General features: G+C 35.6%; 3 protein-coding genes across 3 annotated transcripts; all 3 read right to left on the minus strand.

Annotated features, from left to right (window-relative positions):
* Positions 1 to 1727: 1727 nt before the first annotated feature.
* On the minus strand, positions 1728 to 3926 carry LOC102801684 (salivary C-type lectin 2-like). Its single transcript, XM_085502360.1, has 6 exons — positions 3857 to 3926; positions 3643 to 3659; positions 3402 to 3463; positions 2544 to 2910; positions 2295 to 2374; positions 1728 to 1888 (listed from the first exon to the last, which is right to left on the minus strand). Exons 1-6 carry the CDS (start codon positions 3917 to 3919, stop codon positions 1866 to 1868), a joined length of 612 nt encoding a protein of 203 aa, XP_085358486.1. The 5' UTR covers positions 3920 to 3926; the 3' UTR covers positions 1728 to 1865.
* A 5721-nt stretch (positions 3927 to 9647) lies between these two features.
* Positions 9648 to 11196, minus strand: LOC146739438 (uncharacterized). Its single transcript, XM_085502787.1, has 4 exons — positions 10908 to 11196; positions 10283 to 10649; positions 9998 to 10077; positions 9648 to 9805 (listed from the first exon to the last, which is right to left on the minus strand). The coding sequence occupies exons 1-4, from the start codon at positions 11194 to 11196 to the stop codon at positions 9783 to 9785; spliced, it is 759 nt and encodes a 252-aa protein (XP_085358913.1). The 3' UTR covers positions 9648 to 9782.
* A 4334-nt stretch (positions 11197 to 15530) lies between these two features.
* On the minus strand, positions 15531 to 24271 carry LOC146739439 (uncharacterized). Its single transcript, XM_085502788.1, has 12 exons — positions 24187 to 24271; positions 23286 to 23389; positions 22825 to 23032; positions 22547 to 22650; positions 20754 to 20959; positions 20216 to 20393; positions 19133 to 19310; positions 18560 to 18663; positions 17123 to 17255; positions 16241 to 16323; positions 15978 to 16140; positions 15531 to 15830 (listed from the first exon to the last, which is right to left on the minus strand). Exons 1-12 carry the CDS (start codon positions 24269 to 24271, stop codon positions 15640 to 15642), a joined length of 1737 nt encoding a protein of 578 aa, XP_085358914.1. The 3' UTR covers positions 15531 to 15639.
* Between the last annotated feature and the right edge of the window lie 2931 nt (positions 24272 to 27202).

The raw sequence follows: 27202 nt of genomic DNA on the forward strand, positions 1-27202 counted from the left end.
GACAACGTCCGTGAACTAGTGTTAACGTGCGATAAGTTACACTGCAACGGTTGTTGTTTCTGCGTGGCCACTATGAGCGTGTGTTTTATTTGTGAAAGGAACATCGATGGTCTGATAATGACCAGTGCTGATAAATCAATCGTGATGAAAATATGAGAGAAAATTTGCACTCGAATTTAAGAATAACCTTGCTTTAAATGGGTCTGATTTACTCGTGGTGCAACACTTGTAAACTAAACAACTTTGCGATTATAATGAATGATACTGCACACTGTTGCTGTAAATAGCAAAACAATTATGACTATATAATATATATTGAACAAATAAAGATGATAAAAACAAATAATAAGTACTACACCTTCTTCTGCCGCATTTGTCTGAAGTAATAGAAATAAAAAAGAATATGTTTATGCATTGACATTATCGGTTATGCAATATATTAGCAAATCGAAAATACTTCTTAATATTATAAGTTATATACTCGCAGTAATCGAAGAGAATAAATGTATTTTGTGACATCTTACCTTTTGCAAAGATGTGAAAGAGAAAATGCACAGGAGCAGTACTAACAGTAGCATGTTTCAGGATATGAAAGACTTCGTGAGTCAACGTACGACGATTTTATGGACAACGCCTGACCCGAATATGCCATTTCATATGTGATTACAGGCAATTAATATTCTAATTTATTTTGTGAAGTGGAGTCGCGTGTTTTGCAGTGTACTTGAACATTAACAGTTCTCGAGTTCTCGATTCATTTGTTAACTCTCCCCGATGTTGCTATGCCAATATAACTGAACACAAACTAAGTCATAAATACAAACCAATTCTAGCATTTCCTGTTGTGTTTATGATTGAATGTTTAATCGCCCATTATCGAAAGATAGCATCATTGTATATATGCGTTTATATGGTTACTTCGCACCAGTGTGTATCGATCTAATTTCTTTTTCATGTTATATTAAATTGTTAAGTATAAAAGTAACGTTGAGTACGGTGCAATGCGATATGTGTCTGCTTACTTGCTTATTATTTGCTGAAGTCTCGAGTTAGAATCCCGTTTTGCTTGATTAATATGCGCTTAATGTGTTTGTAGTGTTTGTATATGAAGTGTATAAGTTATTATTTACGATCAAGCCTTCGAAGAAACAGTCATGTTCTTAGCAAGCGTAGTTTTTCCCCCAGAAATGGAAGATGCCCATGAAAACAAGACACTGTAGAAAGCATGATACTTACATGTACGCTATCATTAGGGAGTGTATTAACTGTTCCTGTTATCTGCACGTAATATCTCAATGGCCGCGTGATAAATAATTAGAATTCAGGGCACGATTGATCCGATGAAAGATTCACATCGACGCGACGAATTGCAAAGAAACAGCCAACAAATTTGGATAATCGCAGCAAAATAGATATTCCATCTCACACCCCCACACACACATGAAATCGAACAAATGATACACATATGCCAATGCACACACGTATTCAAATAAGTGATAAAAATATTCCCTGGGAATGAGACTAACCGAGGTAACAAGCAATACTTTAAATGCCGCATTTTCTGCCAAAATAATCTATAATGTCTTTGTTAATATTAAATGATACTGACACGGTTTCAAATTAGCTACAAACTCTATTCAATGTTCATTATTAATTATTTTTTGGTGACACTAATTGGGATTTGCGTTCAAAGTGTTAAACAGTAGATATTAAACAAAAATACTTCATTTGATTGATTGGTGAATGATGAATTTAATTGAGAATGTGTCGGTAATTTACATATCATTTATATTGTAAATGATTACTTATCATTGTGTATAATTGTCACGTCTTATAAACCACATATACCGGTGTGACATCGTCTTCTATGGACGTGCGCAATATCCAGCTGGAGATAAAATGTAAATTTTATAATCAGAGTATTTCGAGTAATAGTAATAAATGTACTCTGTAGTAGTACCACGTATTTTGTCTTTTGTCTCCCATATCACTGAATATGTTGCATGCTTCTTAACGTAATTACATGTTATGCATCTTTGGGCCGACGAAACGCAACAGGTAACGATATTAATACATCAGTGATGCAACACAAAGTCTGGATAATGTAAAATGCCACGTTTACGTTTATATTTTACAATAAATAATATTTCACATACAATATCAAAGAACACTAATTAAAAACGCTCCAAAATACCCAGAGTACAGTTATCCGTATTGACTCTTCAATAGAGAAAATAATTGATTCTAAGTGTTCATTTCGTTTTCGATATTCAATTATATTATAGTGAACTTACGAACTTCACAGATGAAAGCCTTGTTGTCTGTACAGCAGGAATCATCCATTTTGAAGGAAGGATCGTTTTTTGGTCTTTCCCTATAAAAAACATTATGACAATTGACGGATCAATACGAAGAAGCTCACAGAGTTCACCCATTTATTTGTAATTGCAGGACGGGAGAGATTACCTGAAGAATGACTTTTCAGAAAATGTTTGAAAAAAAGGAAGTTTGCAAGCATAATATACTAATTGGAATCAACGTACCACAGTTGACAACAATCCTGGTCCCCATCTTTTGCATCGCAATTACCGGTATATTTGTTGTTTGGATAGGAATACCAGGCACTGTCTGGCACATTAACCTTCTCTCCATTCAACCATACGAATATGCCTTCGTTTTCCTCGTCGTGACACCCAATCCAGTAGCCTTTCCCTTTTGGGTCGGAGAAACCTGGAACATTCTTTATGAACCTTCTCACAGAGTTTCGTACCTCATTAGATTCTAAATTAGCTAAACCGGCAACGAAGCCTTTTGGAGCGAAGAGGTTCTTGCATTGTATGTCTGCATCGTACCACGTCAGGGAGCCTTGCCAAACCATTTTATATAAATTATCACCAACACATAGTTCGTCTAGTATAAATATAAATAAAATCATAAATATTTGCAACAAATTATAACTGTCCTACTAAATCTAATGGTTATCATTTTGAACGTAGTTTTACAGTCGATTCGTGGCTAAAGTATACTCTGAATTGTGAATCTAATGAATCATGTTATCATAAAACAATCGACAATAGATAAAATCAAGCAAGTCGTTATTAATTAGTTTGAAACTTCCCGGTATTTCATGCTACTACAAAGTGTTAAACAAAATACAAAACGGACGCCATTCTTACCGTTTTTCAATGGCAACGGGCAACACAATCGAATCTTGTAGTTCATACAAGGGGAAACATTGTCTTCATGAAAGCATATCAATCCATCAGGTAAATCGCAGTGTACGGTCTGTCCAGTTTCGTACGATAGTGTATACGGTTCAAGCACTGTACGGCACTCAATACTGCTAGGGGTTTCGCAGAAATCATAGAGGCTACGAAGATCAGGGAGGTATTCAAATTCACCAAGTTGAGGGTCAACAAGACCACCATTTTCGTCATCCATCCACTGCGTCCAATTCCCACACTCTGTATTTTGAAATCAATGTTACTTTATGAAGTATTATTTTAAAACATGGCGCGAAAAGATAAAAAAGAAATAGAATTGTCGGTTAATATCAGAAATATTATTTTTCAACTTACGTATAGCCGAATATACAATAAATAAATAACTATAATTAAAATAAACACAGTAAGTCGTGTCTTATCTGTTTGCGTATTAACCTAAAGGAAGTAAATAGTAATATATAAAAATTATATAACAAGCAATTTCTGTATATTTTAAATGCAATTATATAATACTGTAAATACAAATTACAGATCACTATATTATATAATAAAACATATATTCTGCATAGGTATTGTATCAATGTAAAGATAAATTATAGATCGCAAAATTATTGTCAGACAAATTTACTTACGCTAAATGCCCATGATAAGACTAAAAACAAATGTACGAACCACCTGAATTGTTGCCCATCCATACTGTCGGTAAACTATCAAAATTATAGTAAGTTGCTGTATTTATATTTATTCATGGATATCGAGTTCTGCCAGGCAATGTTAACTACAAATTACCCATTCTGTTGACATCAAAGGAAGTCATCATGGCCGCGTATATTAAAACGGATTCATTTGCCAGCACACTTTGTAGTTATTACTCATACAAATAGTTCGATACAATATACAATCAGGAGTTTTATTTCAATTTAAACAACTATAGTATAAATTTGGTGATTGAAAGTGTGTGTTATGCAATTTACAACAAAAACGCCGAATTAAACGAAACCGCCATTATTATCATATCATTAGGGGTTTTCTCATAAAACAGGTTCCACGCAATATGTAATATTATTATTTTAAGTTTCGAATCCAATTTCGACTTTATTTCAGTTCATAGACAGTTTTATTATGTTGGGGTAAATGCTTTTCAAGGAGTATTCTAAATTATCACATGAACGAGCCAAGTTATTTCTCCTTGAACAGAAACTACGGCTGTATACGTAGCCTGGTCGTTCTATGTCATACCCGTCAAAACAGACGAAAATCACAGATGAATAAAACAGAATGCTTTTTTTTATACGGCAATATATATCAAGTTTGTAATACTATGTCACCATACGAAACGTACAGCATTTATTTACCATACGAAATGTACAGCATTTATTTACTCAGACTGGTTGGAAAAATGCACGTAACGCCAATGAAAACAAAATAAAAAATCATTGAAGAAATCGACAACTTGGCTTGTTCATGAGATAATAATAATAGACGTGTATTCTAATCAGCTGAGGAAAATGCTAGTGCTGTAAAAGAAGAATTACTGCTTGTCGTCGACTCGTAGTGACACGGTTCTACGTCAATCGTACTATTAGATTATTTCTTCTCTAAAACATGAATATTTTAGTTAGTAATTACAAGAACACGTTCAGCTACAACAATAGTGTGTAATCGATCAATTTTCACCAGAATTCACTTTGATTCACTTGAATTTCCGAAACGAAATATAAGTGAATAATATACGGTTATTATGAGTCTAATCCTCCAATTATGTTGAACTTTGTCAGACTGTGGCGATTTAATTCTGCAAATGAGTCAGTGACCAGTAACGCAGCTGTTCAAATTAAAATAAATATTTATAGTCATATTAGATATTTCAAAGATTGATTGGGTGACTGACAAGTCATGTTACAGACAATTGAACGATTTCTTTCATAAACGTGATTTAGCTATAGCTGTATTTCAACAATGTGATGTATATGCTATGCATAAATTAAATTGCCAGAATATTGTTTATTTTTAACGTGGTGAAATTTAGTAGGAATCTAGATACATACTCCTAAACAGATGTACAGATTTAGTATAGAATAAGTGCAATTACAACAATAGAGAGGTTTAGCCAGCACGTATTCACGTCAGGAGTTGCAGTTGGCGATTAAAACATCCGAAAAGAAAAGTATGATAAATTATCAAAATGTTACCAAAATTATGAAACCTTACATATGCTAAATTAGACCATCAGTATAAAATGAACACAATTTAGTCATATCTGTTGAATTCTACAATTTATCATCACTCTACATTTGAACATTATCTTTAACCTAATGTTGGTAAAGGTGAAATTTGTGAAGGTGACTGTCATTATGTGGTAAATTACGTCATTATGGATGATGTCATGTTTCATAATTACACAGCTACTTTGTCTGTTATTTCATCGATATCTGAAACTGACGGATATATTGTCACAGTTGCTATATTGACAATTTTCACAAGCTTTTGTTGCAGCTACATTTCATTGTACCGCATTCTGTTGAACACTTACATCAGATTATCTCGAGCAGTGTAACTTGCGCAGAAATTGTGTCAAGTATGTCGCCATATACGTTCCAGTCCCACTCATTGGGATCCATGCTGTTGTCATGCCATATTCACTGCATTACTTGTGAATAAGTCTATCGAGATGGATGATTTGCGGCTTCCTCTCATGTTTGCATAATGACACTAGCGACACTATGGACACTACCTTGAGTCCCCTTAAACAAGCATAGCATTGCCTTGTGGCCAGTGGTTTCAATAGTACCTTGATTCGTCTATAGTGATCTTTGAACATGCAGACAAGACAGAATTGCCCTTGGTCAATTGTTAGAGGACATACTTTTGTCGAGCTTATAGATGTAGAGTCACTCAAAATCTTAATACACATTTGATTTCCCTTTGATTTTGGCAGAACGAAAACAACGATCCTTGCAGTCCTTTGCTCCATGATACAGTAATACTAGTAACAAGCATGTGTTTTTTTCCAATATAGGTTGTTGAATTGTTTGATAAAATTAATTGTAATGGCTCATCGATGATAATTTTGCTTTTCTGTTGTATGCGGTTTGCAATCAGGTAGATGGCAGTTCTGTTCATATCATTTGAGAGAAAATCATCACTTGTCTAACAAATTTGGTTGGAAATCTGACATCTGATATATTGACTTTATTTGTAACTTTTTCTGCGCTGATGTGTATTGTCCTTATCGCATCCGTCAGATATAGATTAAATGAGAAGGATGCATATGTATCAGCAATTGATCTGTACGGGGTTCCTTCTTTCCGTCACATTTATTTAACTGTATCTTTTACAATGAAAGGATTTTGAACATTTATATTTATATCCGTGATAATATTTCTTAAAGTTGTCTATCCAGAGAAACGTTCTTCAAGCCTGTTTGCAAGTTTTACTAACTTAGCCTGTCTGTTCCTTTTCATTTGTGAATCAGTTGCCTCATTTTTTTGTTCACTTGATATATACACCGTATTATTGAAGTTCTTCAAGGCAAAGTTGTAGTTCGAGGATATGGGAGGAGACATTATCAACAGCTCTTCAGTCATGCCAATTCCTCTAGTTATTTAAAACCAACTTTACTCTTCAAGGACCACATTAGAGTTCACTCAATGGCCAATCAGAGCCAAGACCAACTCATTACTGATTAGTGCAACTAATGAAATCTATGTAAACATTTCATGTACATTGCAGGACATTCTGCATCTAAAGTACTTCTCAGGAGATAAATATATGCAGATTTAAGTAAATTAGCATTCCCAGCAGCAGAAAATATAGGTAAACACTCAGATATAGCTTGGACGATACATTTGCCAGAACTCTTTGTGATCAGTTTTGATGATTTATCGGGCAACTTCCAACATTCGTTGATAGCTGGGCCACACTTTGCCTGTTTTTGTACTATTGGATAATTAAAATTTTAGCGCTTCAATAAATTCTGATTTTAATAATGTGTCCAAGTCAATTAGAGTATATAGTCTTTCAATTTCTTGCCTGTTCCATATTCAATGACATTGATGCATCCTGTATATCTTATTTCTAAGGATTCCAGCTAAATAAAGTGCATTGTCCGAAGACATGCATGATATATAACGGGCTTATATGAGTTACTAGACTGATCTCAGCAGCATCTTTTAAAATATCTATATTAACCGAAGAATTTATTACGAGACAGCTACACAATCATTTTAATCACAGAGCCATGGGTTTAGATACAATTAAGACTACTTTTTCTGAGGTTTCGGAAAATGTAATCCCTTTTTCTTTAACTACTTTGTTCAATCACAGCATTTACCTCAGGTGTTTATCCGGACATGTGAAAGCTACCAATTTACAAATCATGGGATAGATCGAATGTTAAAATTCATTGACCCAATTCTGGCACACAATTGGCTAGCACAGATATGTTCATGATTCGTTCTGCGCATACTTAAATAATAACAACTCTATTAATGATGCACAGTTAGGTTTTCGAAAATCGTTTTCTTGCCAGGCTGCTCTGATTAAAGCCATATATTCAGGCAAATGTGTGGTGTGTGTTTTTCTCGATCTTTTCTTTTCTCGAGGTGTTTAATTATTTGATCATTGACTGTATCATGTTATTACAAAAGCTTGAATGTTATCCATGCTCTAATGAATCAATCATACGGGTCTCATCGTATTTGAAAGAAAGATCATAGCGGGTAAATATCAAGAGTACACTTTCTTTCCCCAGGAGTTCAATCTATTTATGAATGATCTTAATCTGACTCCTGTCACCAGTTGAATATGTATGCGGATGATACGATTATTTCCATGTTTGGAAAATCTATTAATATTTCAATGTTATTAAATACTGATTAAACTGTAATACTAGTACTGATATTCTTTTTCCATGGGTTAACAAAATAAACCCAGTTTCATGTGAAGTCTCTTTTACAATTACAGAATTATCTAATGTTACCAGAGAAAAAGTCCTCGACAAGTACTAGAACAATATGTTTTTTTAAGTAATTAGAATTACAGATTGTTTCAAGTAGTTTATGATATCAAGTGCATTTCTGTTTAAAAGTCGTATGTACTGACTTCACTTTCTAATTCTCCAAAACTTAATATCTTCACAGTGGGAGTATATTGAATTATAATAGTTATCTTATTGTCACAGACCTCTCTAACTCTATGTATCTATGAAACAATACATAATGCGAAGTATGTATGAGAGGTGCATGTTGGGGATATTCAACTGTATAGACAAGATAAGAGCTTGTCTCAAATACATGTCTCATAACAGACATCTCTGGTAAAGTGTTCATCTTGTAAGTCTTTATTGTCACGGGGTGGGGAGCGTTTGGCGATGATATATATCACCACAACCGACACTGTACAAGAAAAGTAACAACAGTATGATATATACAGTTCATTGTAGTAATTATAGATAACCGTAGGAATTGTTTTGAAATGAAAAAAAACATTGTTGCTGTACTCCATAGTAGTTGTACTACTATAGGGTGGTGTATATATTGTATTTGTTTGGGGAAAATGTGTATTTGTGTTAATTTGGTAGTGAATTTGGTGATGCACATCCGTTGTGTCAGTGAAGTGCTAGTTAGAATCAAGGTGCCGGATATTCACCCAATAGTGTAAATCAAAGTAGTCTTCTCTGCTTTCCAAACACGTGGTATTAGGCTTAGGGGAAAAGCTTACATTTGTACTTGAAATTATCAGCTAAGACAAAAGACATTAGAAATGATAGCAGTGACTTCAATGACACCCGGAACAAAAATGACGCCTGGCTCGGACCCATGGCTGTAGACTGACGTGGTGGACGTATCAACTCTCAGCACAATAACGCTAAGATAAACAACTGAAAACTGAGAACAACCGATAATATGATTGTTCATAAGGATCGATACAAATCCGCTCTAAATAGGTAATTTTCCGTTCAACTGCGTGATCTCGCTTATTGCGTGTTCGAAACGAACCGAGCGTCTGCAGCAAAAATCGAAAAATTTAATTTTGAACCAGTTTTTTTTTTCCGTACCTCAAAGTCGAAAGGTCGATTTTTGACAGGGAAATGTTACATTTAGATTTCTTTACTTCATCGAAATTCACCATCATCAAATTTATACAGCACATTATTAAGCGTGGAAATACCCCCAGAATCCATTGTCGAATCTGGCGCCTGGTTTGACGCGATTTCTACGACGCTATGACCTTTGTTTATCCTGGTTTGACGTTCAATTTCAAGTATAACGCTGGATCTCGCAGAGAGCGGGGAATGGTATATAAGGTAAAACAGCGGGAACATGAATATCTTCTCTCTCAAGCACACAAATAAACGAAAAGGTAATAAAAATATGCAAATACACACATGCACACAAATAAATATTCACAGGGCGTCATACGTCATTTGATGAATGATGACTTTAATTATGATGTAATGTGGCGCTAATTTACATATCAATGATATTTTAAATAATTACTTATCGCCGTCTATAATTGTTACTTTTTATAAACCATATGGTGGTGTGACGTCGTCTTCTATGGACTTGCGCAGTATCCAGCTGGAGGTAAAATGTAAATTTTATAATCAGATAGACGAAATGGGGAGACACGATCTACTATAATATCACATCATATTGTTCTGAGCAACAACAAAAAAACTCTCAAAATTGTTTCCGTCTTGCCTGTTAAATAGGGAAAAAACAGTTGAATCTATTTTGATCTGATAGTTAATCATGTTATGATAAGCTTACGAACTTCACAAATGAAAGCCTTTTTATCTGTACAGCACACATCATCCATTTTGAAGGTAGGGTCTTTTTTTGGTCGTTTCCTATGTATAAAAATATAATGCATGAAGTAATAAACGAACCAATACTCATAAGTTACGCGTTTCGTTTTGCCCTAATAAAGTGACTTGGTAAGATTACAGAGTACGCCACGTACGTCACGAAGTGTTTAGCTGAATAACACTTTATGGAAAATGTTTGAATAAAACACAGATTGCAAGCAGAATATCGAAATTAGAATCAACGTACCACAGTTGACAACAATCCTGCTCCCCATCTTTTGCATCGCAATTACCGGTATATTTGTTGTTTGGATAGGAATACCAGGCACTGTCAGGCACATTAACCTTCTCTCCATTCAACCATACGTATATGCCTTCATTTTCCTCGTCGTGACACCCAATCCAGTAGCCTTTCCCTTTTGGGTCGGACAATCCCGGAACATTCTTTATGAAATTTCTCACCGAGTTTCGTACACTGTTAGATTCTAAATTAGCTAAACCGGCAACAAAGCCTCTCGGAGCGAAGAAGTCATTGCATTGTGTATCTGCGTCGTGCCACTTCAGGGAGCCTTGCCAAACCATTTTATATAAATTGTCACCAACACATAGTTCGTCTAGTATAAATGAAAATAAAATCAGTACTGTTACAAATTCACGTAATACAAATTAAAATTGCAATTATTTATCTAGGGCTTAATATTTTGAATACAATCGGTTCTAAGTCACGTCATACTATCGTACCTCATACTATGAATCTATTGAATCAGTTTATCATAAAACAATCCACAATACATGGAATTAAGCAAGTCATTAATTTAACTGGTATCCCATGCTACTACAAACTATTAATGCAAAATGTGTACCCTGCTTACCATTTTCCAATGGCAACGGGCAACACAATCGAATCTTGTAGTTCATACAAGGGGACACATTGTCTTCATGAAAGCATATCAAGCCATCGGGTAAATCACAGTGTACGGTCTGTCCAGTTTCGTACGATAGTGTAAACAAGCACTGTACGACACTCAATACTGCTAGGGGTTTCGCAGAAATCATAGAGACTACGAAGATCAGGAAGGTATTCAAATTCACCAATTGCAGGGTTAACAAGACCACCATTTTTGTTATCCATCCAATGTGTCCAATTCCTACACTCTTCATTTTGAAAGGAATATTAAATTAAAGATATATTTTAAAACTTGTTCTCAAAGCGGAAGGATAAGAGCGAAACAAAATTGTTAGTTTAAAGTAAATCAATTTCATAAACAAGTTATTACCACAGATGATATTTTTTGACTAGATACAACAGGAAATTTCACATCAAATAATTTCACATTTATTATATATCAAGTTCTAAAGCACACTCACTGTGTACTATACAATCATACAAATATACAAAAAACGATTCTTACCACTTTGCGTATCACCCTAATGAAAGTAAAATAACATACATGAATTTTATTGGAAATAACATACATATATTTAAAAATAAATCATAATATTAGTGATATTTTTCAAGTCCAAGAACAAAAAACAAATGACTGACAGCAATTGGCAGAACAATCCACAATAACAAAACATCGAAGTGTGAGCACAACCTGCGCCACTTGTGACACCCACTGCATATCTTTTTGTGCCATAATCAAAATAACATAAAATACATTTTCTGCATAGTGTATGTGTGATTGAATAATGTAAATACGAATTACAGTTTAATAAATTATGGTGTGACAAATTAACATTTACTTACGCTAAATGCCCATGACACGACTAAAAACAAATGTACGAACCACCTGAATTGTTGCCCATCCATACTGTCGGTAAACTATCAAAATTATAGCCTCTGCTGTATTTATATTTCTTCATCTATATCCAGTTCTGCCAGGCGATGTTAATACTTAGCCAAATACAAATATTAACTACAAATTACCCATTTTGTTTACATCAAAGGAAGTCATTATGGCCATGGGTTATAATACGGAATTATTTGCCAGCATACGTTGTACTTATTACTGATACAAGTACTTAAATACAAATACAATATGTGACTTCATTTCACTTCAAACATCTCATTTCCCCCAGTACAATTTGCCAATTGGAAATAGGTGTTATGCAACATACAACAACACGGCTCATTAAACGCAACCGCCATCTTTATTACATCATTATGCTTTTCCGGATACAAAGAATCCCACGCAATATGTAACATTGTTATTTTAAGTTTCGAATCCAATTTCGATTTTATTTCATTTTTTTTATCATGCTCGAATAAATGTTCTCGAAGAAGATTACCAATTATTTACGTTCTTTATTTTTCAAAGCAGGCGCAAAATTTAATTTTAATTAGTAACTATGTTACGAGTGAAAATTTAGCTACGCAAGAGTGTGTAGTTTACTCTAGAAACCGGCTTTCCACAGAATTACTTATATTATTATATTTTGACAAGGGATAAGTGAATAACATTGCAAATTAATATTACCAAGACATAAAGGGTATCTTATGAGTGATGCTACAATATCAGATTTATTAAACGAGTAAAGTAATTTGCGTTTGAAAACAACGATCGTAGTTCGAGATCGTAGAGAATAAACTTATTTTTGAAGTCATAATTTTAGTTCCGGATTCGAGGATGGATTTGTAGTATACCTAGTACTTTTAAAGTTGCTGCCATTTCGCGTTTCGCGAAGTATCGCCACACAGCTTTTATATGCGGCTTTATATCATACACGCGTTCTCGCCGACACCTGAAACAGGAATATTGAAATGATATTAGGATTTGTGTGTAAAACCACCAATATCCGATATTCAGCCATTATGTAAAAAGGTTAATCAGTGATTTTAATTACATAATATGGAGAAACGATTAAAAGCGAAGGGTGAAGTGATAGAAAGTTATTGAATTGATGTTAAAGCTAAAATCATAATACAACATAATTACGGCTATCTTTATAACATCATCATGTTTTTCGAATAATTTATATTAATTACCAGTTGATTGAACAGAACGAAAAATGCGTTACAAAACTACGTTATTCCTCTTGAAGATCCTGACTACCCATACACCCACAGCACCGTGTATTTTTAGAACAATTATAAGGCCGTATTTGATTAAGCTACCAAGTAAAAGTTCCTGGTAGAAGCTGTGTCTAATGTTATTTGGAGATATGACAGATTGAGTAAAACTGTTTACACTAAATCATCTGAATAATGATAGGAAGTATACATCTCATTCAGAAACTGGTGGTCTTCCAACACTTTACTTTGAATCAGTTAAAATTACAGTCAAACCTAAGGAAGAAATGAACAGACTTCGTACTGAGATTCTACTTTGTCTTTGCCACACACCTGTGTATGAGGTGCTTGGTAATAAAAACTGAGTTGTGTTCAACAATGTTCAACACTCTCATAAACACTTATACAACATGATCAACACTTTATTTCTGCAGATGTTGTTAGCTTTGCTGAGTCACGTCTTACACAACATGGTAATAATGGTCTACCCGAATGTCATGCTGTAATCCGTAATCATCAGCGACAAACAAGATCATCAACTCGGCTTAGCTACATACACTAAGGACACACGAGATACTTTCAGCAAACCATTACACGTCCAAATATATTGAGATCTCTGTGGTGAAAGGTAAAAACACAGTAAAGAAAGATCACAATTAGTTGTTTATTGCAAAACAAGTTTTCAAATTTGAAGGCAAGAATGTAGATTATTATAGATTTGATAGACACAAATTCTGCGTTTCTTATCATTAGTGATTTCAACAGTAATGCTGCAGCTACTGGAAATACAACAGTGATACAGTGATACATTGATATATTGACCTTGCATTTAGTAATGTACAATGTATCTTTAAAATAAATGATTCAATTTTATCTGATCACAAGTTGACAATACAGCAATAAATATTGTAATCATTTCCACCCAAAACAGCATTTATTTCATTTTCTATGTTTTATCCAAAGTAATAATTTTCACAATGTGATATCAGTGGTGTATTGCAGTGTGTAAATGATGCAGTAATCACAAAGTGATATCAACATTTCAAGTATATTTCTTATGCTATTAAAAATGGCGAACTATACCTGAGAATACAACACATTTAGTGTGTAGTTCATCTGCGTGTAGCTGAGCTGTTCTATTACAATAAGTTTTAGAGGACATTTTCACTGCAACTGCCACTCATCAACGCTAATATCACACCGTTGCGAATGACAACTTTCCTGAGAACCCCGAAACCCAAATAACTTTGTGTCGCAGAACAATGCAAGATGTAACAGGGCTTCTGGGTGGTGCATGCCGGCTACTCCCTTCTGAAACAGAATACGATTTCCTCTCTCTGAACCATAGCTTCCGCACCGTCTGGCTTATTACCCTTTCTTTTACTTTTAAGTTCCGATCCTTTCTCCCTCTTCACTTTCTGTGATTGCATGAACTGTTGTTGAAAAAACGATCAATTTCACGCTGGTAAGTTCTAAGCGTATCTGGTTATAGTTAGAACTATCTTGTTGTCGGACACCGGCATAAAAAATACCAAGATAGCCATCAGGTGCATTTGGTGTATCTGCTAAAATGGGTAGTTTTCACCATTTCATAAACTAGTTGACGGGATTGTTGGTACTTTTTTGTGGTGGTCTTCTTTTGTAGTTGGTGAATCAGTTCGAACATACCGATGTATGGAAACGTCACATATGGCTGGGCAACTTTGTTTTATGCCTCTTTGCTATAACGGTTTAATCGACATGTTATTAAACGTTATGTCAGGTATCCGGGATCGTTACGTTCACAAACCTTTCAACCAAGCAAAGACACACACAGATGATATTACTGTCAACCTCTACTCTCCACAGCCTCGTGTAGAACTGACTTTATTGCCTCTGCAAAGCACAGTCTACTACATGGAAATTTAAGATCTTGAGGCGTGGCCTCCACACATTCCACTCATCCATCACACAAGAAGTATTTAACACGCCATTATATACTTGATTAATTGTTTACTATATTGGAAGACTACTCGTATAAAACACTGTCAGGATATACTCGTGAGGTGTCAAAGTTATCATGCGTAGTAAAAACAACAGTCTGTTGGCAAAGTTGATATCTTTAATTAGTTCCTATTTCCGTTCAGTACTTTGAATATAAGCTCAAATGATAACAGAATATTAGCGAGCATGAATGATCTCATCCCTCTCTTTCACCGGAAACCAATAATCAAGTCCTAATCAGTGAGTTTCGTCGTAATCGCCAAAACACCTATCAATATCTAACCGCATGAAAACATTATCATGACATTACCTTGAATTTGACCTTCAATCACATTATCCTGATCGACCTGTTCTGCAACTAAGCTGTTTTCCAGGTGATCTGCTATATTCAAACACCGGATGAGATATACAAATATGTTTTTGACAGACGACATTTATTTCGCGCTAAAAACATCATCATGTAAAATAGTACGCCCCACTTTTTTCTTCAAATCATCGGTTTTATTAGTTCATCAACACACAAAAAACCTTTATTTATTCAATAATTCAAAAAAAGTATTTCAAGTGACGTCGCATAGTGGTGGTATGGGTTTTTGATCTTCCCTGTCTTACGACATACTGTCGGGTGATATAAAAGTTATGCATGCATTTGATAATGAACGATATAAATATTTCTTTTTTGATGCTTGTCTTTCGCGGTCTCTGAGTAGTTTCCGTAATATCTTCCCACTTGGTGACTTTGGAACTTCCTTCACAATCTCAACACCACCTCTAAGTTTTTTGTATGAGGCAACACGTCCTGTGTGGGAAAATAAAAAAAACGACCATTGTAGATCTATGTAATACCTCTCTAAAAATATGTTTACGTGAACCTCATTATTCTACCTTAAATACATTAGAGATTTTGACAGGCTTGAATATCGCACAAAAACGAAAAACACTATACCGTCTATAAATCTAACAACGTCTTCTGCGGTAAGCGTGTCAGTTTTTGACACAATAATTGCTTTAGGGAGTTCACCAGCATACTCGTCAGGTACACCGATCACAGCAGCGTCTTGTATTTCAGGATGGGTTAATAATATATCTTCTAATTCCGCTGGTGCAACCTATAAAGACACTTACTCATCAAAATGATAAGCATTACAGATAAATGTAAACAACAAATTGCAATATGGAGTATTTATTTTAAATGAATTGATATCAAACCTGGAACGCCTTGAATTTTATGAGTTCTTTCAATCTGTCTACTATGAAGAAATTTCCTTCAGCATCATAATGACCAATATCTCCTGTGATGATAGAGAAATGTGGGCTTCAACAAAATTATTGGGTTCTTATTTAATTAAACACTTATATCTAAGTCGAGACATGATAATATGTGTGGCAGTATAGATTAAAAGACGCACAGTCAATTGACTGTGAATGATTTTATTATTCTATTGCTTTTATTTGTCATTGCATTAATACAATTTTAAAAAAATACGCCAAAATAGTAGTAAACTACAAAACAGCGTAGAATAGATTTGTGCTTGCAACGTGTCTCGGTAATCCTCTGATTTAGCAAGAAATAGTTCTTAAGTGATTCTTGAAAGAGTTTGAACACTACGATAAAGACTTTCCGTATTCGACAATGTGAAATTTTACCGTTTTTTGAGGAGAAACAAACTGAAAAAAAAAACTAATTTTCACAAAATAATTCAGAAATTTATATTAAGAATATTTAAATGATAACGAAATGTATTCCTTGTGCACCCATAAATAATTTCCATAGTTACAGATTACACAAGAATATTACAGAAAAGATATGAGTTGCTATATTCTCTATCTTTTGCCTTTTATTTGTCTTGAAATATGTGTTCAACAACTCGATCATTTCGATAAATATGATTTTACTTGGTAAAAATACTGTATTTTTCTGCATAAAAACAAAGGAATTTCACAGTGTCGAAAACGGAAAGTCTTTATCGCAATATTTTTACTGCTATTTCCTTCACTAAAATTGTTTGGTTTGTACTTTTTAGTGATTTTAATTTTGTTCAAGGGAATAAAATTGAGCCCCATATGACATCATATGTACAATTCACTAACCTGTATGTATCCAGCCAGTTGATTTTGTTGCCGCTTCATTATTCAAGTAACCTTTCATTACTTGAGGACCACGAAAACACAGCTCACCGTCTCGACCAATTCCAAGGATCTTTCCCGTTGCAATATCAATCACCTAAAATACAGATGACAAATCTGAATCCGAGCTTTAATAAGAGTTGACTATATCACAGAAATTCCTGGTACTGATAATCCATTTGGAACAGATTATATTATATATATATATATATTGGTTTGATTTTGTTCATTTCATTGGCCGTACAAGGTATATCTATTTGTAAATTGATTTAGTGATTACATTCTAACGAAATAACATCAATGCAATTATATATTGTCATTAATGTAGCCATAATCCTCTTCTATTGGCTAGCTAGAGCTCTGTATCGAGTATAAGCCAATTGTACAGCTCTCGACTAGACTGTGTCGTTAAAGAGCAGTGGTCGATACGTCACGTATGCGCGAGATATGGGTCTCATGTGAACAGAGATGACGACTTTGATAGTTGCGCAAAACAACCGCAGACTGTTTCCATTAGAAGAGCGTATTGGATTGTAGGAAAATAAATGTTTATCAACACAAATTGTGCGTGGTGCGACAACCACCCATTAATTTTCCACAACCTTACAACAACGTTCGACTATTTGATATGCAATTAGCTATTTTACGTTGAAATGATATCCACATAAAACATATGTATCCAATGAACAATACATTACCTTTTAACCTCACCATGTTTATGATATTATTTCTTAAAGTTAATATCCGTTTTGTTTGTTCATATGTTACAGGCAGTGCCTGGCGAGCGAGCACTGTCGAGCATGTTTAGTTACTTGCTAAAAAATAAACTGACGAGGCCATCGAACGTCTAGGTTGAAATCGAGTTATTTGTTCACGAGTGAGTTGAATGTCATTCAAAATGACGACACGCGCGATTTGTGTTTCGCCGCTGATAAAAAATGACACTATTCAAACAATATTCAAAATTGAAATTGTAAGTGTGCTGTTATGGCTTTACATAATTTGTGAAACAACAAACAAAAAGGCGCCGTTCATTGACCTGAAGTGAACCATTTTCAAACTCTTGCCATCGGTCTCTTTTGATTTGTTACTGGCTAATAGTTTAACAATAGTACATTAATGTAGCAAATAAACATTCACTGTGTTTTAATTTGTCACATTGTTCGTATGTAGGCGATCTAGGTGATTGTTACCAAGACACAATAAAAACATACTGATGGCTGGTTAATTATCAAACGTATCCTTTTGATTGTATTAAAGGTATTGATACCTTTATCAAAAGCTTGAATTATCACGTGAAGCAACAGAAATGTTTCGAGCGAAGCATTAACTGCCATCTTAAGTACGTTTATAACTACTTCTCTACCGCCTGTATACAACAAATATATTTACGTTTATTACCTTAGCTAGGCAGCCTGCCACTACTCCACCAACTGAGCCAGCAACACACTTATCGTTCATGCCACAAAGTGTTGATATTCCAGCAGTCTCTGTCATACCATATCCTACGTAAATATTTAACGAATGTTACTATACACAATATTCACGAATGACGGTATTAAGCACTAAATGTTAATGAGGTTGTTAATAATGCAACTGTATTTCCAAACTCCTCGATATGCATTAGACGATCATGTTAATGTGTCAGGTAGTATACAACGCCCGTAAAATACATTGATTTTTGAATGAATTCGAATGCCATGCAGCAAAAGTGGCGCTTCAAGGGGCAGTGGTCGTCGTGCTGCGCATGTGCGACGTGCACTAATTACCGCCGCTGACTCCAGTCACCAAAGAAATTACCCATAACGTCTCTGTTTGTACTCGTTGGTCTGCGCAACAGTCAAAGTTGAGATCTGTATTCATACGAGTCCCATATCCCGGGCATACGTGGCGCGACGACCACCACCCTTCAAAAGCAACATAGAGAATCATTCAAAACCAAGCTACGCTAATCTGTGTATGTGGCGGTCCTACCTTGTCTCACTTTAAGATGATCGTTATTTAATTTTTTCTGCAATGATTTCACGTGTCCAGCTCCTAGTGGAGCAGCTCCACATATGATGTTGTCTACACTTGAAAGATTATATTCATCAACCATTGGGTGCTTGATCAAAAACACGGCAATAGGCGGGGCAATGTCCAAACAAGTAACCTGGAAAAATAAAAAAATAAACATAACGATTTGATCAATTACACGGTTCACGTTTAGTGGTGGCTCACATAATATATGTTAGTTCTCAACACTTAGTTGAGTACAAGGTCTGCAATATGGAATTTATCGCGTAATTTGACCTTGAAGTTTGTTTCGTGCTCTGGTCTATCCTGTGTTCAATTTTTCACGAGCAAAGCTTTTTATCAATATTTTCGATGCTTGTCGAAGCTAAAAATATCTATGTGTTGATCTATGTGTGCTCAAACTCGGACTAAATAAACATGGACATAGTGTTGGTAATGCTTTTCTTGTGCTGCATGCCATGAAAGAACATATAATTATTATTGAACACGTGACTATTTTTCATAGTTATTTCTTTACTCACACACTTGTTTGTACAACTTAATCTTATGAATCAAATATACACAACCATAGCATTCAACAATGGTACATTGATTGCGAAATTAGCATAATAGCTCTTCAGGGTATTATTTCATTTGCATATTAATGATAGTCAACACAAACATACCATTCAATAGCCAATAGTTGGAGTAGTCAACATGTAATAATATAAGGTTATTACTAAAATACTTCAAAATATGCACGAAGACAGTATAGCGGGGTATCGACCGACGCGTAATAACCTTATTATTATACATCTTTTCCTTCCAAGGATATACCATGGGAATGCCGAAATACAAAAAGTTTAGAAAAGAATCAGCGAACTTCTTTGTGTGGAGTCCGGTCAAACTATGATTACGCGCGTAGTCATTCCATATTTGGAATTCGCATTTCCTTATATGGTAGGATGAAAATACCCCGTAAATTACGGCACGCTGTAACTTATGGCGTATGGTGACAGATGTATAATAATATGTAATATAATAATGTCAATATAGTTGTACCTTGTGTTTTTCAGCCAGACCTAGGTATACTTTAGGCTCAAACTTAGACAGCGTCACAATTGTAATCCCCAGTTTCATACCGATGAGTAAAACTCCAAGTATGCCAGATAAATGAAACAACGAAAGTACCGAGATAATGGCATCACTATCGGACACCTTAATTAGCTCATTAGACACCCTATACATGAATTATTAATAACAAAATAAACTAATGAAAATATAATGAATGTTACAGTGTGGAACATTATGTTAACATTCAATATAATTACATACAACGTTGTTCACAAAGTATATAACAATATTCGCGTGTAATAGGTAGGCATATTCAATAGCAGATACGGTTATGAGCAGTCGATTTCATAAACATTTGTACGCAAATTTTGCCAAACGAAGCGTATGTGTTACATCATTACTTTGACCTAGGCCATGATTTTAGTTTATAGAAATGCAATGAGTTTCAGAATACATATTTAAACAATAGTCTACGAGTATATTCAAAATGTGCCAACATTTGAAACGATTCGATAATTGCACATACCCCATCTCACAACTAGCAATGAGGTTGTGGTGAGTCAGCATACCTCCCTTTGGTAGTCCAGTAGTGCCACTAGAATATGGTAATACGGCCACGTCTTCTACTGGGTTAATTTTGATATCCTTAGGAAATGCAGATCCATCATCTGTCATTAAGTCTACAAATGGCAAACAACCCTCAACACTGTCATCGCCAACTATATAGATATGCTGAAAATAAGCGATACATGAACATGAATTATGTGAAGAATACAAGCAATAGCATCACGCTGTGATCAAAGTTATTGGTTATCTCGTATTATATAATATATAGGCGATTAGTACAGGATATTCAGTTTGATGAAGCAGATGAACTTATTCGTAATTTCCCCGTGATAAAGTCCAAGAACACAAAACAAACACATACAATACAATACAATACATTGCATCTCGTCTGGTTCAACAAGACTTTCGGATTCCTGGTTGGTGGTTCATAATATTACCACCCCGTCGCTCAAAACAAAGGGTCTAGTGACCGTCTCGAAATTTTTAAACAAAGTATTAGATCAAGACTTGAAACGGAATATGAATATTCACGCGTTATGAACCTATTGCCTAAGTTTAACAATACATGGACAGTGGAGAATGCCCTGTGTCACATTCAGGATAATGAGCTCCGCATTACTCTATAACATACTATTGTCTTGGCAAATATTGCAATTTACGTACTCACGTACAGAAATGCACAACCAAGTTTAGAACACGCATAGGAGCCAAGAGTTTCGTCCTCTTGATTGGTTATCTGCAAACATACGCGCGTTTTTTTCCTTTTTGCTACTTGTTCTGTGCTCTTAATGGTTTAGTTTTTCCTTGGAATTTGGGAGGGTGAGGTTACCCTGTGCCACAACTACCTCCATGTCAACCTTGGGCACACTGAACGCGCGGGTGAACACGGTGCTTTTCAGCGCTCCCCGAATTATTACAGGTTTGGCCTCACGACTTAGTCGTGTCGGTTTTCAGCTTTATTGGACATGTCCTGGGTAAGACGTTAAAACTGCATCCGGTCGTGGAGTTTTTGTACTTGGGAGAATGAGGTTACCCTTTGCCACAACTACCTCCAGGTCACCTTTGGGTAAGGTGTAGTCCCTGTCAGCCTTGGGTGCCAACTTCCCACATAACAAGTTTGGTTGAAGTCAGTAAGGGCATACGGTCATATAAGCCTTGCACCAACTCAGCCTCACGTGTGAGGTATTACCTATTACTGGCAATGTTTACGTTTATTTATATATGTATATATGTGTCCTGGGCAAGATTTTAAACTACATCCGGTTGTGGAGTCTATGGACGTGGGAGAATGAGGTTACCCTTTGCCGCAACTACCTCCAGGTCACCCTTGGGCAAGGTGTAGCACCTGTGAGCCTTGGGTGCCAACTTCCCACATAACAAGTTCGGTTGACGTCAGTAAGGGCATACGGTCGTAAAACTCCTGCACAAATAGATCCGCACAGGTGGACAATTTTTCATGTAAATATGTAGATATTAGTTTCAGTTGTACTTAGCATTTGGCAGGGGGGATCGTAACCTCTTGTGGTGAGAACCAGTGTGACTGGCCTGCCAACGGGGTGCTAAGGATTTCATTGGAAAAGTTATCAGTTACATCCGTTAATGTAATTTCGTTTTACATACCCGTAAATCAAAAATCACAATACAATACAATACAATACAATACAATACAATACAATACAATACAATGCAATACAATACAATACAATACAATAAATAGTATAAATCTAAAACGAAGGTTACACATAGACTAACCTTCATATTAGACAAACTTGCAGCTTTCTTGGTATTGACGACTAAATCAATAGTTGTTACAATCCACTTAGCGTTTGACGATTGTAGCTGGTGTACTAACTCGTCTGATCGAAACAAAACAGAAATTCATACAGATAAAAATCAGACTGAGTGTAGGGCTTGGGTTACGCTATCACGCGAAATCTGTATAAAATACGTCAGTCGATGAGGAATCATATCACCTCACATATAGTAATGATTGCGGCTTCATAGATTATTCTATGACGGAAATAATTTACCGGAGGTGTATGATGGATTTATGGTTGTAACGATTCCTCCAATGGATATCACCGCATAAAACGGTATACTATATTCTGGCATATTCTGTATATACAGGGCACACACATCGCCTTGTTGAAATCTGGCTCTAGATAATCCACTCCCACATCTGTAGATTAAATCTCTCAATTGTCTAAATGTATATGACTTGTTAGCTAACCCATCAATCTGTGAAACACATATATTTAAAACTGAACTGTCGTCGAGTTTGTGAAATTCTCTGTATCGTGTACTCATATTTAATTAGTTCTGTGATTAATTACATAACATGAAGAAGAAAAAATCATTAAATAATCAAATCGTTGAGAATTTTTTTATTAAAAGGCAAGGTCAACAAATTCTAACATCGTTGCTGCCCAGATGTAGTGTATATTTAATCAAGAAGAACGCATTGAAGACCGAGTGAAAATGACTATCTCACCATAGCAATCCTGTCTCCATAGTGAACAAAGTTTGACATCACATAATCAGAAAGTGTCATGTTTGTTGGTATTTCAGGATCTGGATATTTACTTCTAATTATTCCTGTAATATATTGAAACAAGTAAAGAGAAGCAATAGGTGAGTTTCCGTTCACTGCGAGATCTCGCGTATTGCGTGAAAGACGCGGACCGAACGTCTACCGTAAAAATCGAACGATTTTATTTAAATTTAAAATTGTTTTTTTTAAGCTTAAATCTAATCTTTTATCCTTGAAAGGGGGAATATTGCTTTCATCAGGTACCCTTACCTTATGACAATTGATTATCATCAAGTGTGTAAAGCACACTATTAAGCGTGGAAATACCCCCACAATATTTTCGCGTTAGTCGAATCCTACGCAATGTTTTGACGCCATTACGATGATATGACCTTTGTTTGTTCTGTTTACTTCATTAAATTTCACGCATAACGCGGGATCTCGCAGAAAATTAAGAATAGTAGATTAGATGATGTAACACATAAACACGTTTCAAGCGTGTGTTGATATAATGATATATTGATGCACATGCGTGTTCCTCGTCTTTCTCCCTCAGACAATGTTCCTTCCTCCCCTATCTTTGCGTCTACTGTTTCACTGGTCAGCGTAATGATTCGTCGTTGTTGTTTTTTACAACTGTCTTTATAGTTATGTACTTGTTCTTTAATTTATGATATTAAAGCGGGGGAAGTCGTCACCTGCGCATGCGCCAGATGGTCATAGTGTGTCATTGTTTACAAACAAGCGTCTACCCATGAGCCTTTGCGTTTTAGCGTGCGTTCTTATTGTCGCTTGGCCGGACTCAATTCCCGCGCGTGCGCAGGAGACGACCCTCGCCATCCGGAATATATAGATTACTCACCGCCACCATCATTAGAAGATGAACAGTTGAATGATCTCAACATCGCAGACATCCGTCTTTGTAACTTGGACGTACTCTCTGCCATGTTTATTTATCTGTTAATACCAAGTACCTGTATTTATGGCATATATATATCATAGCAGTTTAGTATAATGACATAGTATGTCATTAAAATTTCTGATAATCTGATTGGTCCATGTACGCACATAGATTGCCAAATGGAGGTGTTAGCGCGAAATCACCCCGACTGGTTTATTCTGCAGGAAATTCATTGCTATTAAATATTCATGAGCACATATTATAATAAAGTGGGCGCGGAAATACGTGCATAATGAGGTCAACATGGTAAAGGTCACACTGCAGACCCAACATGGCGGCACGTTGAAATTCGAGTTTGTCGTAGTCGTCGTTTCTTATTCATCGCAATGTAAAAATGTAACTCGTACTGTCGTAGAATTGAAAAAAAAAATCGGCTGCTACAATCAGTCGACGTCTTCTCGGTCAGAGGTCAGTTGAAGAGACGTTGTGATTGGCTTAGATGATTGTCAATTAGAACACTCATTAACATAATTACTCTTTGAAAACTCGACGGGTTCCTGCAGTGTCGAAAGAGGGCCATGCAAAAACCATTCGGGGGTGATTTCGCAGTTACACACCTCCATTTCGCGATTTTTTTTTATTTTATTTAAACTACAAAAACAAATTAATCGCTCCGACTGCGCCAGTCTAGTCTTGACTCAATATTCCAATGTTGGTGGTTTTACACAATATTACTGTGAATTATTATTAGAAATTGTAATAATTCGGATATTTCTGGTAGTAGTATATACCCGATTTTTTTACGTGTTGTACAGGAGGGATTTATTTATATATCCATTAGTTATAACAGTATAAACCGATAACACCACATACTGAGAGATGGGTTGTATAGCCCAAAGTCCGAAGGCAAGTCGTACACAATATAACATAACATAAACATATAACATAAATCACAGTAGATTGATAGACATTTCAAGGTTACACTCGAATGCTCAATACATACTCACCCATATCAGTACATCGATGATCTGCTTGTCGAGGCGCGGGATGACCTACAAGTCACTTGTATGTACTGCACTCATGATTCAGTGAATGGGCTATAACACAGTATACATACATGTCAACACATCGACGCCGGTTTTTAAGGGACTATCCTATAATGACGACCCTGGTTACAGTCACTTTATTACCAAACGCTTCAGCGTGGTATTAAGAGTTTGTTTTCAGAGGTGGGTGATACCAAGGTGGGAAATGGATGCACATATGGGGTTAATTCCTTGAATTGCAGTATAGAGGGTTCAGGCTGAAATACAATATATAGTGTTTTCATGTTTCGTCTGATACTTCTGTGGTATTCTGCTGCTGTAAGTAATGCACGATTTGTTCCGAAATTCAGTATGTTGTGTGCATTCCAGGGTTATTCGTTTTTTGCTGAAAACACCCCTATTTTTTTAATGGCAGAGTCGAATAGTTTCACTCCCACTGGGAAATCTGCATTGTTGCTTGAATGAGAGCTAATTAAACACATTTTCCAGACCGGCGAAAAAGTGTGCAACAGCCAATTTAACAGCCTGTCACATGATTTTACTCTGAATGTCAACATGAAAAGAGGCTAGTCCATTTGACGCAGGAGTAATTGGGAGTAGAATATGTGAGGGATAGTTTCAACAGAGATGTGTATAGTGAAAAGTAATATCTATCCTTCTTTTGCATCTCTGAGAATTTCTGTTTATTTAGTATATTGGTTTGAAAATGTTGAACTTGCATGATTTGCAATGTGTTTTTTTACTGAAACTCTCCTATTGATCGAATCCCGGTTTTGGATGAGAACGGCACACCACGTGATTCGTTTGAATACAATGCTGAAGGCAAACATGCCGTGCTACTGCGGTACTCCACTGACGGGATGACTTACTAGTACTGCATGCTTCAACTTCGCTTGTGATGTTGCTTGTTAGCCATGGATTAAATGAATCTTGATTACCAGTTAAAATGTTGCTCATTTGGCGTTGGTAATCTTTATATGGAACTGGGTAAAGCTGCAACGTCGCCAGCAGAAACCTCCTGGTATTCGTACTAAGGTAAAACTTAGTCAACATACATCATGTTCTCTCAATCCTAGTATTCCATGTGATGTACATGCCAACAATGTTGCTGAACAATTTGAACTGGATAAAAATAGCAGACGAAAATTTGTTTACAAAATAAAAATACTTCGGTTGCCAATGAAAACAAGCCTGTAAAAAACAAGCAATATATGTTCGGCTGTTACCATGGTAGGACATGAACGTGAACCTAACGTCGGTTCGCAAAATAACATTCAGTCTTTAGAAGTCACTTTATTTTATTGCTAGGACTTATTTAGCCGTTAGATGTATCACTAGTATTTCCAACCGTTTTGCGATAGTATTTTCTAGATTGGAGGCAGCATTTACATTGTATTCAAAGTTGCGTTGGGATTACGTTGACAGTGTAACAATGTCGGCGCCGGTGATCTCTTACCAGTGGGCAACGTACCCAGAATAAAAGGCATGATCATTTGGGCACTGCTATTACAAGACTGGTAGGAGGTAATAAATTTGGGGCGAAAGTATTCAAAAAGCAGATTTTGGCTGTTACCATGGTAGCGGTGGGTCAGAATTGTTCTTCCAATTAGTGATGGTACGACCTGCCTGTCAAGTATGAACAAAATCAGCCAAGCCAAAAAAATATCACAGAAGAGTTAAAAAGCCATTCCTGGTGAAAAGTTACTCTAACTTTGGGGTCAACTTTCTCATTAATGAAAAAAGATATCAAAAATTCAAATAGTAACTTTGTGCCCACACTCAAGCCGAGTACAGTGAGCTATGTCTGATGTGTTGTATCACACGGAGTTGGACAAACTTATGTATTTTAATAAATTATTGAATAATAAAATGTTATATAACTTTTCTTTTACCCTTCCTGGTATCTATTTCAAGTAATCACTATTTTTATT

The sequence above is a fragment of the Saccoglossus kowalevskii genome, chromosome 8 (genome assembly GCF_978046115.1).
Source record: "Saccoglossus kowalevskii chromosome 8, keSacKowa6.1, whole genome shotgun sequence".
Lineage (NCBI taxonomy): Eukaryota > Metazoa > Hemichordata > Enteropneusta > Harrimaniidae > Saccoglossus > Saccoglossus kowalevskii.

What these genes read in the sequence shown, in the direction of transcription:
- LOC102801684 (XM_085502360.1), bottom strand. Translation starts at nt 3,919, where the DNA reads ATGGATGGGCAACAATTCAGGTGGTTCGTACATTTGTTTTTAGTCTTA. An exon ending in TCTTGTTGACCCTCAACTTG is followed by an intron (nt 2,911 to 3,401) that starts GTGAATTTGAAT and finishes TATTTATACTAG; the next exon opens with ACGAACTATGTGTTGGTGAT. An exon ending in CAGGATTGTTGTCAACTGTG is followed by an intron (nt 2,375 to 2,543) that starts GTACGTTGATTC and finishes TGTTTTTTATAG; the next exon opens with GGAAAGACCAAAAAACGATC.
- LOC146739438 (XM_085502787.1), bottom strand. Translation starts at nt 11,196, where the DNA reads ATGAAGAGTGTAGGAATTGGACACATTGGATGGATAACAAAAATGGTG. An exon ending in CCCGTTGCCATTGGAAAATG is followed by an intron (nt 10,650 to 10,907) that starts GTAAGCAGGGTA and finishes CATTTATACTAG; the next exon opens with ACGAACTATGTGTTGGTGAC. An exon ending in GGCTTTCATTTGTGAAGTTC is followed by an intron (nt 9,806 to 9,997) that starts GTAAGCTTATCA and finishes TTTTACCTCCAG; the next exon opens with CTGGATACTGCGCAAGTCCA.
- LOC146739439 (XM_085502788.1), bottom strand. Translation starts at nt 24,271, where the DNA reads ATGGCAGAGAGTACGTCCAAGTTACAAAGACGGATGTCTGCGATGTTG. An exon ending in ATCTTCTAATGATGGTGGCG is followed by an intron (nt 23,390 to 24,186) that starts GTGAGTAATCTA and finishes AATATATTACAG; the next exon opens with GAATAATTAGAAGTAAATAT. An exon ending in CGTTGTTAGATTTATAGACG is followed by an intron (nt 15,831 to 15,977) that starts GTATAGTGTTTT and finishes TTTCCCACACAG; the next exon opens with GACGTGTTGCCTCATACAAA.